Genomic DNA, 16,818 nt, shown 5'->3' with positions numbered 1-16,818 from the left:
ATATTAAATCGTTTACTAAAAAAGAGGCTGTGTTCATAGTGACAAAAAGCATGGAGAGAAACCATTTGCAACTCAGTGCATGGGAATAACATGGTAGCTTACTATACTGTATAGCATCTGCCCATGGTGATATAGGAGAGCTACAAATGCTGGCACTGCTGCAACAATAGCAAAACTTATTTATTAATACTATTCCTCAGATCTATAACAGCTTATCTAGCACTTTGTTGTTGTTACTACCTAGCGTACACCTGGACATTTCCTCATTATTTGTCTCCATAATAACACCGTAATCAGAGGAAACACCAGAGTTCCCGAGTCTCCACTCAAATCGTAGCCATACCATGCAAGTGCAGTTCTTACAGCCATCTGTCCAGGACTCAAACTCTCTGTAAGTCGTGCCTTTCATTGTGCAGGTCCTTTCACAGTAGCACTGGTCCAACTTGTTCATCCTCTGCTCCGCTTGAGACAACTGCATTTACAGTTCACAAAAAAGTTTTGAATTTGTAAGTGGTTTCCACATTAGTATAGACATGATTGAAACTGTCCTCCTTATCGTCAAGCATGCAGATGAGAGACTACGTGTAGGAAAATGCAGTCAAAAATACTAAAACAATTATTATCAAATACATTATGATTAAACCATCAGTCATTAGGAGATGGATATTAAGAAGCAAGACACAATGTATTTCATCTTTCACTACTAACATCAGGGGCATCATGAAAAAAAGTGACTAGGTCAAGACTAGTATGGTCCCTGATTTCTTATCTCTGTATATGTGAACTGATCAAGAATCTTGCTCTATGTCAACGACTTGCAGAAATTAGGTTATGCACAGAAGACCCAAACCTGATCAAAGAAGCAGAAGTGGAGGTAAAGGTCAAACCAACATGTTAGCAACTGCTCTTCCACTTCAACCAAGTCATTTTTAGCATTTGTTTACCAAATTAGCCAGGTAACAGCATTCGTGTAGACATCTAAAGAACTGACATTTCAAAGCAGAAGACTAGTCTGTGTTCACTGGCAGATATTAATGCTTTTGATGTGATATTTTGAGGGGGAAAAAAAAAAAAAAAGCTGCTTTGGATTATCAGTTCCTTGTCCTGCATGTATTTTGTCTGAAAATGCCTTTGGCAGCTCATGTCTAGAAAAGTCTTCAACCAGTAAGTCTTGATGCAATAAGCACTATAAGCACAGTAACCTATTTCATTCTAGGTTTATTGACTTTTGGCTTAATAGACAGAGCATGAATATCTAAGAGCTCTTTCGTTACTCAAGGATTTGGATTCTGTTTATTATTAAAAGATATGATTCTATAAAAATACTAAAACATGAGAAAGCTCTCTGAACTGAGAATTTGTATGTACAGACACTAGGCACAGATATACAAATAGAAACATATTACATAAACATCATTCAGGGATCTTACACACGCACATCCCCATATATGTACAAAAAATTTAAACACACAGCAATTAAAGCCTTAGATTTCTCATTTCTTCTATGCCATGGCTCCTAGTAAGCATTACCTTAGCTGATGTTTTGGCTAAAATGTCTTGCAGTTCCATAATTTTCTGCACAAGTCCATGGAAATCATTACAAGTTGGACATGCTAGAATAACAAAATACATACATTAAGAAAACTCCCATGTATTCACGATAAGGTCAATGATATCAAAGTTGACAACCAATACACTGAAATTCAAGGTTTTAAGAAAGCCTGTAGGAGAGAAAGTAGGCACAAAGCACACCTTTCATTTTATCGTATAAGAATTAATAGACTTACTGCGATTAAGATCTGGGCATTGAGAAATAAATCCTTGAGGCATGACAAGTAATTGCACATCTTGCATTATACCCTATGTGTAAGTGGAGAGGGAAAAAAAGGATGCATTACTTTTACCTGTCAAAATTATGTCTTTCATTCACCATGTAAAACATTAAAGCTTACACAGAAAAACTGCCTGATAATAACAACGCTTATAAATACACAGCTTCTTGCCTAGACCAAATGAAGTGATAGAAGAATAAAGTAAAATAGATGTACTAATACAGACTTGCTGAATCTTTTTTAAAGACATAAGAAGCAAATAATTTTAAAGACATGAGATTAAATGTCAAGATGTAATTATGTGGCAAGAGTTTGGTTGTTTTGAATTCATTGTTATTTTTAGTTAGCCATTGCAGAAAAGCTTGAAAATGACCTTTAAAAGTAATTTGAAAAACAGCTGCAGTTTCAGTTACTTTGAAACACTTTTAAATAAGATGCAAATGTTTCACTAGGCTATAACTGTCAAGCAGAAGTGAAGATTAAAGAAACTTGAGTCAGGAAAAGCACATTCATGCAAACCCTTTATGACTTTGATTGGGATCTTTCCATAAAGTACGCAGAATGCTGAGAAACAACATGTCTGTTACACAGCTGCTGAGTCACATGTTGTCAAGACTTTCGGGTAATGGGAAGCTTAGTGTGAAATTTAGCTATACCATCTGGAAAGGGACAGTTTCACCCAGAAGAACAGATCCCATGTTTGCAGGTAGAATTTACATGCATCCTTAGTCATTAAGATACAACTAGCAGCCACCTTGCTGTTCTCCAAAAGCAAAGGCCAAATAGTAACTTCAAAGTGAGCTATTCCATCATATTCACTCCAGATGTCACTTTCCTCCATGACTCCCTCCCTGCATCTTCAAAACTCCTTCTTAGGAGGAAAAGCAAAATAATTACAACATACTGATAATGTTTCATGACACTAAGAACACAATACAAACTAAATGCAAAAGTCAGCATTTCATCCACATACACATGATGTTTAATACAGATGTTGCAAAGTCAAAGAACCAGAATTTTGACCTCCAGTGAATGACATGGGGTGACTTAGCAACCTAAGTGACCTACAGAGAAGAGCAGGTGTCACTGGAGAGCAACTAAGAGGGTACTTATGTACCGTGCCTACCTTTCCACCATAACAAAGCTATCATCTAGGGCTACTGGATGCTCCCCAGCGCTGCACAAGGAACTCCAGTGATTCAGTTTGGGGGCCCTCACTATAGGAAACATATTGAGGTGCTAGAGAGAGTGCAGAGTTGGGGGATGAAGCTGGTGAGCACAAGTCTTATGAGGAACAGTTGAGGGAGCTGGGGCTGTTTAGTCTGGAGAAAAGGAGGCTGACGGGAAACCTTATCAGTCTCTACAACTACCTGAAAGGACGTTGTAGCATGGAGGGTGTTGGTCTCTTCTCCCAAGTAGCAAGTGGTAGGACAAGAGGAAATGGCCTCAAGTTGCACAGGGGGAGGTTTAGATTGGATATTAGGAAAAAATTCTTCACAGAAAGGGTGGTAAAACAGTGGAACAGGCTGCTCAGGGAAGTGATGGAGTCACCATCCCTATGGAGATGTTCAAAAGACATACAGACAAGGCTCTTAGGGACATGGTTTAGTGCTAGAGTTAGGTTATGGTTGGACTCTGTCCTAAAGGTCTCTTCAAACCAGAATGATCCTATGATTCTAACAGTGAAAAAATAGGTGTGCTTGAGACAGGGCTTCACATCACGACTTCCCACAGCATGTGTTCTCGAAGTCAGGAGCAAAGACCTCTTTAAAGAGCACACCAAAAAGCTCACTGTATTAATTTCTCCTCCCTTCCTTCCTTGGAGTCATCAATTTCAAACTCATGTCAACCCAAGTTATGGCATTTTCATGAAAAGGAGGAAAGGCAGGGTCCAACCCATTCAACTTTAAAACTCTCTGAACACATTAGCCAGTATCCAGATCATCTAGCTATTAACCAACAGTCAAGCTCCTCCAACTATTTGCAGAGTGTTATTCATCATATAACAGCTGTGACACGAGCTGATTCTGCCACTTGCCAGGAATTCAGGTTCCTTTTTGTTCTCCCAAAATAACAGGGAGCTGTGAGATCTACCACAACTGGTTCCCCAAACCAGAATCTCCTGACAGTACATGAGAGGCTTTGCCAGGCTCCTAAAGAATCTAGGGGTTCAAATTAACACACTGCTGGATGCCAGGTACTGAGAGAAGTTACATAGTACCAGAAATCAGATAGCCAGTATTGCTCTCTCAGACTTCAGACCTAATACAACCCAGCGTGAATACATCTCCAGGCACATAGGTTTAGTGTAGCAATATGAGGTCCAAAATCCAATACAGCAAATAAAATCTTTTTAGAGTGACTAAGGATTTACAGTACTTTTATCCCTCTGGACAAGCCATTTAATCACTCAAAGTAGTCCAATTTTTGGAAACAGCTAAGCACTTGGACCTCTCAAAATCAGATCAGTAGTTGTCCCACAGCTAGTGTCTAAAAAGATAGGCTCTCCAAAACACCAGGAAGTTTTGAAAGTCCTCCTCTTCTAAACTAGTGACTCTTCTGTCTTCCATGTCACATTTTTAGATGCAGTTTGACCACTGTACTATATTATGCTAAAGAAATCACTTAGCACAGTATGTTTTAGCTATATCAATGCTCTTTTAACAGCTGTCCATTTCTGTATTTCTGTTAAGTTGGTTTATATTTCTAACTGAGGCAAAATTCTCCACATATTTTGTTTAAGTCTATCCTTCTTGAAAAGAAAGAAACAAAAAATACAGTCCACCACTGGAGTACTTATTATTCTACATCTAATGAGCTTCTTCACAGTGAACATGATTTGGCAGAAAGAAGAATATAATCAAGTCAAAAACTGAGAAAGAACAAAAAAATAAAGGAATATTTTTAAAACTATTAATTATTAATATAAGCATGTACAATAAACAAAGTGTATCTGAGATCAATTCAAGCAGTGTATCAATATTTTCTGATTTTATTCTTGGAGTCAACTGTTTATTTAAGATAGAAATACAATTTTGCATCTTGTTTAACAGCTATCCTCTTAGTCTTTTGGAGGAAAGAAAACACATATTAAATTGAAAAATAAAACCAAAGTCATGCTTCAGCTTTCAAATCTGAGTGCCCCACTGGACCTCTGTATTTCATACACAAGGACATAAATTAGCATTTAACTACAGCAAACAGTATTTCAACCTCCAAAAACTGACTTTTCACAGCAAGTTCCGTGCTTTCGTGCCAAACCATAGTCAAAATGTTTTACACTGAAAAAAAAGTTTAGCAGGCCGTATTTTAAAAACTTATTTGGTCTGTGATCAAGATCATCAATTCTGTTTTGCAGCAGAAGTAAAAAGATACCTACACGGAAGAAAACGGGACTGTAGTGTGGAAGGGATCCACAGGAAAGCCATCATTTGTTAAAGCAGCTCCAGAGAAGACTGAGGCCAAACCACTGATAGGTCCTGTGACCAGTGATTGCCACCTGATGGACTCAGAGGAATCAAAATCTACACTTCAGTTCAACATAGCATTCACTTCTTCCATCTTGCTAAACACCAGGTGCTTGCTGTATATGTGTGTCAAAGCAGAAGCAGTAAGCAAAAAAAGCATGTACAAATATTCTTCCTCTGGGGAAAAAACCATTCTCTTCATTGATGCTAGTCATCTCATTCATTTCTGAGCCAAGAAGATATTGTGATGAAATCTAAATCTCATAAAGGCAATGAAACTGGAATTCCCTAGACTGCAGTGTTCTGTGACACACAAAAAATGCAGCTAGCTGTGAAACAGAGCTTGTGGCGAGGAAGGTGTCTGTCTCTTTTCCGAAGTAGCAAGTGATAGGACAAGACAAAATGGCTTCAAGTTGCACTGGGGAGGTTCAGATTTGATACCAGGAAAAATTTCTTCACTGAAAGGATTGTCAGGCATTGGAACAGGCTTCCCAGGGGAACTGGTTGAGTCACCATCCCTGGAGGTGTTTAGATGTGAAGATGAGGTTCTTAGGGACATGCTTTAGTGCCAGTGTCAGGTTAACAGTTGGACTTAATGATCTTAAAGGTCTTTTCCCACCAAAACGATTCTATGATTTATCTCCTCGAATTCTGTCACACTTGGCCATTTACCTTTCCCTGTCTTAGGCTGCTCTTGGCTGTGTCATTTGGTGACACTGAGCCCTGTGCACGCAGATCTGCAACTTTATTTAGTGCAGTCCAGTCTGGTGGAAACAGCTCACTGCATCAGATATGCTGATACACAACACTCAGAACTATTATGATTACAGAAGCACAGAATGGTTGAGGTTGGGAGGCACCTCCTAGGATCATCTACTCCAACTCCCCTGCTCAAGCAGGATCAGCCACAGCAGGTTGCCCAGGAGGGTGTCCAAATAGCTTTTGAAAAGCTCCATATTCATCTTATTCTGACCCACCTCACGGTAGAACTGTTTTGTTATGTTCAAATAGAATTCGGGGTGTTTCAGTTTTTGCCTATTAATCCTTAGCCTGTCAGTGGACACAGCTGGGAAGAGTGTGGATCCTTCATCTTCATTCCTGCCACACATTCAAGAATTTATACCCGTGGATGAGATTGCCCCTGAGCTTCTCTTCTCTAGGCTGAAGAACTCCAGCTCTCTCATCCTCTCCTCCTATGAAAGATGCTTCAATCCCTTAATCATTTTTATTTAAGCTCACTATTTTCCTTTCAGAGAATGCATACCTTAAAATAACCATGTGCATTATTCCTCTGTCCCAGCCAAAAGGTTGTACCTAAAGGTAAGTCCATGAAGGGCTTCTCCACCACTCTCTCATAAATTCTGAAAAGGAAGGGCAAAGAAAGTCCCAAGTTGTCATCAGTTAATTTACTCAGAGCTGGAATGTTTCAAATGTGATAACTTACCAAACAACACTCTTTACTTACTTATTGCAGTCCACATGTAAAATCAAGTGAGAGGCACTGATGGCTAAGGAAAGCCTATGCCATTTATCATCTGCCAAAATGTATGGGAATACTTCTGTGTGGGAGCGATGACTGCCTGAACGATAATGCAACCTGATTTCATTCCGATGACCGCTGCTTTCCAGCTCCAGGTACCTGTACCACAAATGTATCATCATGTCATGAACCATTCCTATCAGCACAGCAACATTTTACATAACACAACTTCCCATTATGATGCAGGGACAACTTAAAAGAGAGGGAAAAACAAGCAAGGAGACACAAAGATGAAAGTAGACACTTTTCAGATTTGCACTGCATTCTTCTTCTTAATAATACAGAGCAGCAGGTTCCAACTGTCATCATGTAAGTACACAAGATCCCAAGCCAAATATTTTTTCTGTTAAGAAACTATTTTCCGTAACACAATATGATTGGAAATATAGCTACCCTATTGTGAATAAATGCCTCATATCCTAAAAGCACAGTAAGGATACTCTGAAGGTATGAAGACAACACCAAGTTTTGTGATAACAACGTCATTAATCATTACCAACCAGGGAAGTAAGCAAGAACCAAGACTGGACACTGCTTTGTTTGCTTTTGGGTGTACTGTTAACACCCCTTCCATTTTTCACAATGAAATTTCTCCAAAGAAATACAAAATCAAGAAGTGCTAACTCTTCAGAACAATTTATAATGTGTACATATCTGCTTTGTTAAATATGTATGTGTATTGGTGTGTGTGCACATATATTAATATATACATGTGTGTATGTGTACATATATATGCATATATGTATATATATGGTAAAAAAATCCAGTATTGCAGCTGTACCAAGATAAGTCCACCATACACTTGATCTGCACATTGCAAACAGAAGTTTTGCTGGTGAAATTCCAGCAGATCAATTTAAAAATTACCCCACAACTAAACCTGGTACTTAGATAGGCCTATTTATTGTACATCAGACCTCTTCTGGGAACAAGCTTGACAAAACATCTGTCTTTTAAGTACTGTGTTTCTCATTTTTAAGTGATCCCCCCCGCCAAATGCTTTTAAAACAGGAAAGAAAAACAGAAATGCAGATTGTCTAATAATCACATGCAGCCTACAGCTAAAAAGCAAGGAAAATAACTGTATGTGGCAAGATGCACAACTGCGAGAACGGACAATCCATTTTTGTCTGGTTTTGCTGGTACATCTGCAATCAGGCATGACAGTGGTTTGCAATCTCAGTGCACATGTGTTTTAGGGTGATGTCATTTACTTGAACAAGGTTTCTATATTAAAGAACAGACAAGAAAATGATTGCAGTTTTCAAGAACGAAGATGAGACCAAATCAAAATCATCTTGTACCATCATTTTCCCTAGGAAGAGGTTGGGTTCACTGCACACCTTCCTTCACAGTGTTTCACGGTGGAACATGCCTAGCAACAACACAATAACAATTACCCTTTGGCAAAACTGGTAAAGGGTAATTTATTCTTCCTTACCAGTATTAACACAGTAGTTCACTGGAGTCAGCAATATATTTTATAATCTGAGATAATTTACCTCCTTGTAGCCCAAAAATAATTTTTGCATTGGCAAGAACTGTAAACTAATTGAAGGTCTGGCTGGAAAAAATGGGCAATAGTGGCAGGAGATCATTCAACTTAATAACCTCCTTCATAACTCAAGCTTCAAGGATAAAAATAAGGTCACTCTCAACCTAAGGAAGAAGTGGAACATTAGAGAACTGGAGTCCTCCAGCAACTTTTAAGTATCTCCACCCCACTGAAGATACAATCTAGAAGAAGAAAGGGATGGATATGTTGAAATATGATCTCCTGGTAGAATCAAGAGATAGCTCCTCATCTCTTCAATGAGAGAACTGATGCCAGCACACAAAGATGCAGGTAGGGAACAAACTACACCAGTAGACATACAGTCAGTACAGAAGGTATAAAATGAACACTCACGTTGCCCCCTTATGCAAGTAAGACAAGGAAATCTCTCAGAATGAAACATGAATTTCCCAATCAAAAGAAGATTGACTGTAAAAAAATCAGGAATTAAGAACTGCTGAGAGAGGTGCTGACATTCAATGACGCTGCAATAAGTGAGGAAAACTTGCTATGCAAAGCTGCACAAAAACTGGGGACACTTAGGGCTTTGTTTTAACTATGATTAACACACTGTTTTGAGATACACAGGCAATCTCTGTTGTTCCATTTGGTAAACTAAGAAATACATCTACCTTCAGAGGCTTGATGATTGTTAGAGAAAATGTGCATCAAAATAGAAAAGAAAATAACAGCTGTAAGGAAAATTATTAGGAGAATAATTTATGGTTTACTAATAATCTGTAGAGGCTGTAAGAAAAATTAGAAAAGCAAGTGGAATGACAGCTGGAACAATACTCCCTTCAGCCTGAACTAAAGCCCTAACACCGAGACACAGGGAAGTGAAAATTTACCACTTCCACTTTATTTTTTTCAAAATAGTGTGCTTGCTATCTCACTTTTCTAGATCTGCTTAACTTCTTGGACTTAAATGGCTCTGTCTCAGTCTCATGAGTCTCAGAAGATGGGACAAGCCTCAGCACTGACAGATACGGGTGGAAATCCAAGGTCTACCCCCAGTGAGGCTTCTCATCCCATCTGTGAGGCTGTAACACTTGGGTACATGCTTTCCAAAGTTTTGGAAGAGTCTTTGAGAAAGTAGGCTAAGCATTAACAAATACATCTGGACTTTAAAAATTCATTTATAGTGACAAAAATACACTTCTCTGTATGCTCAGGACTACTAATCTTTTGAGAGAGAAAAGAGAGTGATCTTAGTTCCTATAGGACATATTCCCAAAGGATATAATAACTGCATGATACTGCAGTCTTCTCCTAAACAAGAATCTCATGACTGAAAAGTTTCAGGGAAACCCATCAGCTGAATCAGTGTTCTTTTGTCCATATCAGCCCAGTCCAGCCATTGCAGGGAGAGCATCAGCTCAGTAATTCCCATTACTAACATCACTACTGCCTCTCCCAACAGCTCCAAGTCACTCCTCTATGCTGCAAATGGGTCTTGGAGTGAAAAATAAACCATAATGAGAAAGACAGTACAGCAGCAGAAGCTGCTTCCCCCTTTACTAATGTCCATGATCTCTGTGGTTGTTTAATCAATACCAGCCTACTTGATTTTAACCCCTTGAAACCCTCACACACTTTGGGTCAAATGGATTTAATTTAGTGGGGAGATGATATGTGCTTAGGTTTACTACCTTTGACACATGGATAGGAAAATGTAAACCTGAAAAAAGGTTGTTACATCTCTGCAGATAAGTCTGTGCAGGCACAACCATTGCAAAGGCCACCAAGACGCTCTGCTTGAAAACCAGTCAGACAGCAAACCCTGATGTACTGACTAAGACTGAGCTTATTTTCATATTCCCAGAGGAATTTGAGACAGAAAACAGTAATGTATTCTCTGCTGCCCAGCACTCATCCATCATCACTGCTGGATAAGAGCTGAGAGCCAGCAGATCTGCTCAGCTGTGAAGCTGCTACTGTCTGTCCCAGCGAAGGGCACATGGCCTGCAGGAGCCTGGGCAGGACCTGCTCCTCAGGCTGTGACAGACCAGCACAAAGGAGACTGTGGAAGTCAGGATGTACAGCAAAAAGCTAGAGATGTAGGAGGTAAAACACCAGATGGTCCTGGTGTATGTAGTAGCAGCCTTTGAGAAGAGGGATGTACGGCCCTTCCAGCTACAGCCAGCGTTGGTAATGCCAAGTCTTTGATGGCTCACTCATGCATTTGGCATCCCTGCTCTCACAGCAAATGCACACTGTAGCTGCCCACTCTTACTCCAGGCAACTAATAAAAATCAACTTCCATTTCCAACATGTAGATAAATGCTTTAGAAGATAAAGGCAAGATATCGTGACTGCTGCTTAAGAATTTATTACAATGTGGGCTGGTGTTTTGTTGTTTTGTTTGTTGGGTTTTTAACTTTTACAAGTCACATTTGTAAGTATAGTGTTAAAAGAGTTCTTCACAGCTCTTTGATCTACACCAAGAAGAAAAGGAGAACAAAAAAAAATAAAGACTAGTATGTACTTAAGAAAAAACTTAAATCTGTATCTCCATTGCTTAGAAAAATATTTATCTGAAGATTTTTGATATGAAAGTCATGACTTTTTTGTTAGGTATAATTACATAAAACATAAAAAGAAAAAGACATCCTACTCAGTAGACCCTATTCATTGCAAACTATGACTACAATGGCAGTAAGCAATCCTGCTGAGTGTAGACTATGAAGATGTAAAAGCAATTCATGGCACACAGCCACCACGTTCAGCAATGTGTTATTTGCTATTTTCCATGGTATGATGACAGGGTAGTCAGGAGCGTGAGCCTTATTTTTCTTTTTGAAGTAATGCTAAAGTGTTCTGAAACATTAGCTCGGTGTATTTACTACTTGGTACACCCCCCAGAACAACATGGCACCCAAATATCCCCAGATGGATTCTAAACACCAAGTGGCAACTGCACGAGACCTGTAAAACACTAGTCCCTACCTCTCACTTTACCACTGGGCCTTACTGGCTTTGCCCTTTTCCCTGACTATCTGGAGCTTCACGTAGGGAGGAGATGACTGGTAGTTTTGCTGGGGAGTGATAAATAAAAAAAAATGGTCTTCACTTATCTGGTTAAGTTGGTAGCACTTAGTACACATCCACAGTGGACAGAAAAGCCACTAAGTCAGTTTCTGTCCCTTTCTTATGCTGAATACAGTTTTAAAGCAAGCCAATAATGTTTTGGCATAGGATATCTTTGTTCTAAAATGCTGATCCATTCACTAAAACTAAATCTTTCGACAGAAATAAACATTCTTGCAGCAAGGCTTGTAGGGTCCAGGATGAAACACTTGATAACACGACAGAGAGAGAGGCTAAATCTAAGATTCTCTGAAAGACTTTCTCAAATGCTCTTAAATGTTGCAGTTATTACCTATTCGGAAGCAGATATCCCTAGTGAAGAGAGGTTGAAATCAGAAGTGAGTATTTCCCATATCAAAACAGAGTGCACAAACAGGACAGTGAAACCAGTCTCTCAGGTCGACCTGATGAAGCTCTCCCATCATGTAGAATTCCTCAATCAGAAAGATTAAGTCAGCTCCAAGAGCAACCTAAATTCAGTAAGCTGATCTCAAGTCCTATGCCTATACTAATAAATAAAGCCAGCAAGGCCCATTCCCTGGCCCTGAAGACAAATATTAACACTGGTGCTCCATTACGACTCACCCCCATATGGATGCTCTCACATTTTTTCCCTAAAATGGGTAGGTTTTTCCACACTGTCGGGAACAGTCCCAGGCCAATGCTGCTCCACAAATCGTGCCCTGACATCTGCAAGGGTGCTAATTGCAGGAGACAAGACCATGCCAAGAAAGACGGCAATAATTACGCAGAATGGGCAATAGCAGACCTGTGCTCCAGCCTGGGCCTGGGTGCTGTTTGGTTTACCAGCACAGCCCTGGCCAAGTGCTGCCAACAAAGTTTTTTACTGCATTGAATAGGAGGGGAAAAAAAAAATATGACACTCCTCAGGACACTTGCCTCAGATGGAAAAGAACCAAGTTCAAGTCCCTGCTCCAGATCAGACAGAGCAGAGATTAACAGTGCGAGGAAAATGCTTCTGAAGTACCCAGCAATGAGCTACTGATCATTCTGGCATTTACATTTCTACTGCTGTTTATTTTCTTCTACCACAAAAAAGGTCAACCATTTCAGCTTTGTTCCAGTAGGACCACCGTTTATCGCACTGTATAGCTATGAAGGACAGCTGGAGAGGAGGAAGGTGCATTCCTGATGTGGAGACAGAGCCCCAAGCTGAGACGCACAGAGGAACACTTTCCATATCAGGATGCTCATGGGAGAGAACCGCCAGGTGACAGATGCCTGGAAGGGCAGAGAGACATCATGTCTGTACCCAACTCAAACTAATTAAGCATCTGGGAGAAAAATATACATCAATAAGATCTTGTTTCTATCAACATCTTGCAGCCCCTCATCTGATTTCAGTGTGGCTGCTGTGATCTGGAAGACTTTGCTGGTGTTGAAGGCAAGAACTCGCCTTTCACCTGAGAGCTCTCTCTGCTCACCTCTCAGTCTTTGAGCTCAACTGTGTCCCTAAATCAGGGTAGCAAAATCTTGCCTTCCCCCCTTGCAGAGTCTCCATAGCTTCTGCACTATGATCCAAGAGTGCCTGGTCAGCACAGAAGTAAGATATCCCAGACCTCCTAATGTTACTGCTGACAACAAGGCAAGGTTCCCAGTCAGTCATCCCACAGCACTTGTAGGAGCTCAGCAGGAGCTAGAAGCAAGAGCTGAGGTCCCATCAAGCTCCATAAAGCATTCCAAGAAGAGCTATTCACCCAAAAGGTGCTGGTTTGGCCTTGCACAAATTCAGACCTGGTGTTACAGCAAATTATCCATGCCATCCCTGTTCCGAGATGTGAATATGAAATCAAATTCCCAAACCAAGAAATACGTTTTGAAACACAATTCTTGCTTTTGAGCAATTGCTCTCATGCCTCCCATCTCTCTCTCTAATCCAATGCACTGGATATTTATTGCCATTTTGTTCTATGACACAGTCCCATTAATATCAATTTTGCCTATCTGAAGCTTCCTTTTGTGCTAAAAATCAAGGAGGGAAGAAACTTTCCCAGATCAAACACTAAAACCAAATGGCATAAACCATCCCTCTCACTCCTTTTCTTGACAAAGTTTCTCCACAGAGAGCAAGAGGACTGCAAATACAATAAACAACCTTCCAATATATAAATATATATATATATATATCAGTAAAAGTAAAAGCCAGTTTCAACCTAACTCTTCACATTTCCTACCCCTACTCTGACAGAATACAGATTTCTTTGTTATTATTTGTTAACAGAAATCCTTTCAAACAGTAGTAGAAGAATAATGGTATCTGTCAAAACTCACATTTCAACTATTCCAGTGGTGGTTTTCAGTGTCATCAGCAGGGACAAGTCTTTTGTCTTGTATTCAAGTAGGTCTGTCACTAGTCTCAATGCAAACTCTGGGCTCACAGGAGCCCTTTGTAACAAGTTCTTGACCAAATCATCCTGGATTACTTGGCACTATGATTTACATCAGCAGGCAGGTTAACTTGACTTGATTTAACAGAAATTACAGAAAGGTAGTTTTAAGGCAAGCACATTACAGGAATTTACATCCTAAAGGCTATTTTTTTTGTTCGTTTTTTTTTTTTTTGGTCAGGAACTGTAAACTAAACTGAAGCAAAAAAATTCCAGGCAATAGTGACAAGGCATCAATCAATCTAATAACATCCCTTATAAACAACACTTAAAGAAACAGGTCACTCCCAATGTTATGAGAACATTAAACTGAATACAATACAAACTGCTGCTTTTCCAACCACACATTCAGGGATAGAAATTAATCTCTCAAACCAACAGAAACATGGAGCCTGCCTCTTTTGGGACACAGACAAGAGCCCAGTCAAACCATCAATGGCCACACAGAGAATGCTTTCACCCACAGAATCTTCTCACACACTAGAAAGAGAGTGAATGAATGTAAGAAAATGCTTTTTTTTGACACCTTTGACCAAACATGCAAACTGCATCAAAAGAAGAGGAAGCTGACACCAGAGGAGATTTAAATTGCTAGAGGAAGTCAATTCAAAAGCAATTGATTGTTATGAACAAATTTAAGAGCATTCATAATTGTCAGAATAGTAAGAAACAGCAACTAAGATTTGCAACCAAAAAAAAAAAAAAATACAGAACACTACAACTCTCCACTCTTCCAAAAAAGAACAGCACAGAGTGGTTTATAAACCAGAAATAAGCTACTACTTCTTTTGGCAAAGGGAACAGCCACATACAGCTTTAATGCTTGAAAATTAATTAATTCCACATTACTGTTACCTAATGTCTACTCTGCAAGTTATTGCGGGGGAGGGGGAGAGAAGCTCTCAAATAAAACCAACAGTACTGGTTTAAGCAGTAAATATTGAAAGTTTTTCGAAGTGTAAGGCATTTGCAGCAGATTTTGTGGTGTCAGAGAGGAGACTTCATACTGCAGTCCAGAAATACAGATACTCGTACATCAAGAACAGAGAACATACAGTTCCACCACTATTTTAATACAACGGTCAAATGATAGAACAAAATTTATGCACCAGGAGTTCACCTCTAGCAACTTATCTCCTTGTACAGCTAAATCTGCAAGAGAGAGAAATTGTCTCAGGTAATTTCCTCCTAGACACAGAAAGAGGTCTGAAACTGCTACACACTACTGCCCATTTGAAAGCAAAAAATCACAAGACACCAACAGCTGTAAAAACAAATGTTAAGTAAGGCAGATACTGAATAAATTAGTAGAGACACACAATTAAGTGTAGGGAATGCCCATCCACAAAATTTTATTAATTCTGGTGCTCTGTTTCAGGATATAAAAAAGCATTAACTTAGGGAAAGAATGGTTAAACTACAATCCAATGATTTCATCCTTTAAGGGTCCTAATACGCAGTATCTCAAGAGACATGAATATAACATTAGTTGCATAAAGCCATCTAACCACAAAGAGAGGAAAAAGCTTTATTACATCACTCCACTGTTGCCAGTTAAATGAAAATATGATGGAATCGTGAGACCTAACATATATTACAACCCCATTGCAGATTAAAATCATCTCTGCTGATTCTTCCATCAAGAAGTAGCTAAGACAAATTCAGAAGGGAAATGAGGAGGATAATACCGCTTAAACTGAAGGCTGAGAGCAAGTACACAGCAATCCGTGTATAACAGCGCTTCCACTTGGACTTAAAGCATTACTTCATTAATGTAATTCAAAATATTTACCTCATTACTGTAAAGTACAATGCATTTTAGACAGGGCACTCTACATGGTCAAGGTGATGCTCTCAAGTTAAGAAAACATTTGTAACTTCTATCTTTCAGAAATATGCCATACCTAAATTTGCCCAGAAATATGCATTCAGCTGCCTGAAACTCATCTGAACAACTATGGATGTGCAACTTGGATTCTCTGATACCACAGGAGTTTTCTTGGAAGTATCACCTGCAATGTACCCAGAACTACCACTGCCTGAACACCTCAGACTCTATAGTCACCAGGGAAAAGCAGCAATCCCTGCAGACAAATACGAACAAATTAGAAAGGGATAGTTACAGGTATTATTTCAGATTCTTTAATATCAGTTTTACAATATTTTAATATATTAAATACTAGAGAAAAACAATCATTAAAAAAGGCAAAAACAGCTTTCACAGTCAACAAGAAAAAGAAAAATAAAAGCATTTAATAGAGTAGTGAAAGATTACTATATCTGCAGAAAATCCTTTTAGGAATCACTTTTTGTGGTGACAGCAACAGCCCAGCCCCAGCAAATGTCCAAGTCTCAGATTTACATGGAGAACTTCTGCATCTCTCTGATAGCCCAGGGACACATGACATTAGAAGGGAAACTTTGGAGAGCAGTCCTGTCAACTTCTTAAGACTCAAAGCCTTAAGTAGTTGCATGACCTTATCTCAGTGGGAGTATTAATTTTTTATGTTTCTCAAAAGGGAATCAGAAAAAATACCTAGACAACAAAGTCTAAGTCAGTAAACTCTGAATCATTAAACTATTTTAAGTAAGTAGTTTTAAAGAAAATTATAAAATAACACAAGTAACTGCAATTTAGGAAATGTTCTCAATTGTTGTAAATTAGCATACTTGCACTGAAGTCCCTAGATCTATTGAAAGAGAGGATGAGTTTTTACACTGTTTTCAAAAATGCATAAAATATTTCCCAAGCTACTGAATAACAGAACATACATTTTACCACGTTTTTCAACAAACATTTTTATTTTATACCCTACAAATTCTCCTACCCTAGAACCATTAGGGGTTATGAAATCACTGTAAATTAAGATGTGAAAACTTACTTGAGTGATGACTGATTAAATCCTTCAGTTACTGCCACCTCCAG

At 39.1% G+C, this 16,818-nt stretch overlaps 1 protein-coding gene across 2 annotated transcripts in view; it reads right to left on the bottom strand.

The window, feature by feature from the left end:
- Positions 1–16,818, bottom strand: part of NELL2 (neural EGFL like 2) — a 156,047-nt gene that overhangs the window by 114,190 nt on the left and 25,039 nt on the right. For both annotated transcript variants that reach the window (XM_065857926.2, XM_065857932.2), the window contains exons 4-8: positions 6,765–6,938; positions 6,564–6,660; positions 1,788–1,860; positions 1,531–1,613; positions 344–472 (exon numbers count right to left, since the gene is read on the bottom strand). In XM_065857926.2, the coding sequence (XP_065713998.1) occupies positions 344–472; positions 1,531–1,613; positions 1,788–1,860; positions 6,564–6,660; positions 6,765–6,938 (556 nt within the window). The remainder of the gene's footprint in view (positions 1–343; positions 473–1,530; positions 1,614–1,787; positions 1,861–6,563; positions 6,661–6,764; positions 6,939–16,818) is intronic.

Source organism: Patagioenas fasciata, chromosome 1 (assembly GCF_037038585.1).
Source record: "Patagioenas fasciata isolate bPatFas1 chromosome 1, bPatFas1.hap1, whole genome shotgun sequence".
Classification (NCBI taxonomy): domain Eukaryota; kingdom Metazoa; phylum Chordata; class Aves; order Columbiformes; family Columbidae; genus Patagioenas; species Patagioenas fasciata.
Note: the sequence above shows the minus strand (reverse complement) of the source record. Positions and strands in the feature narration are given on the sequence as shown.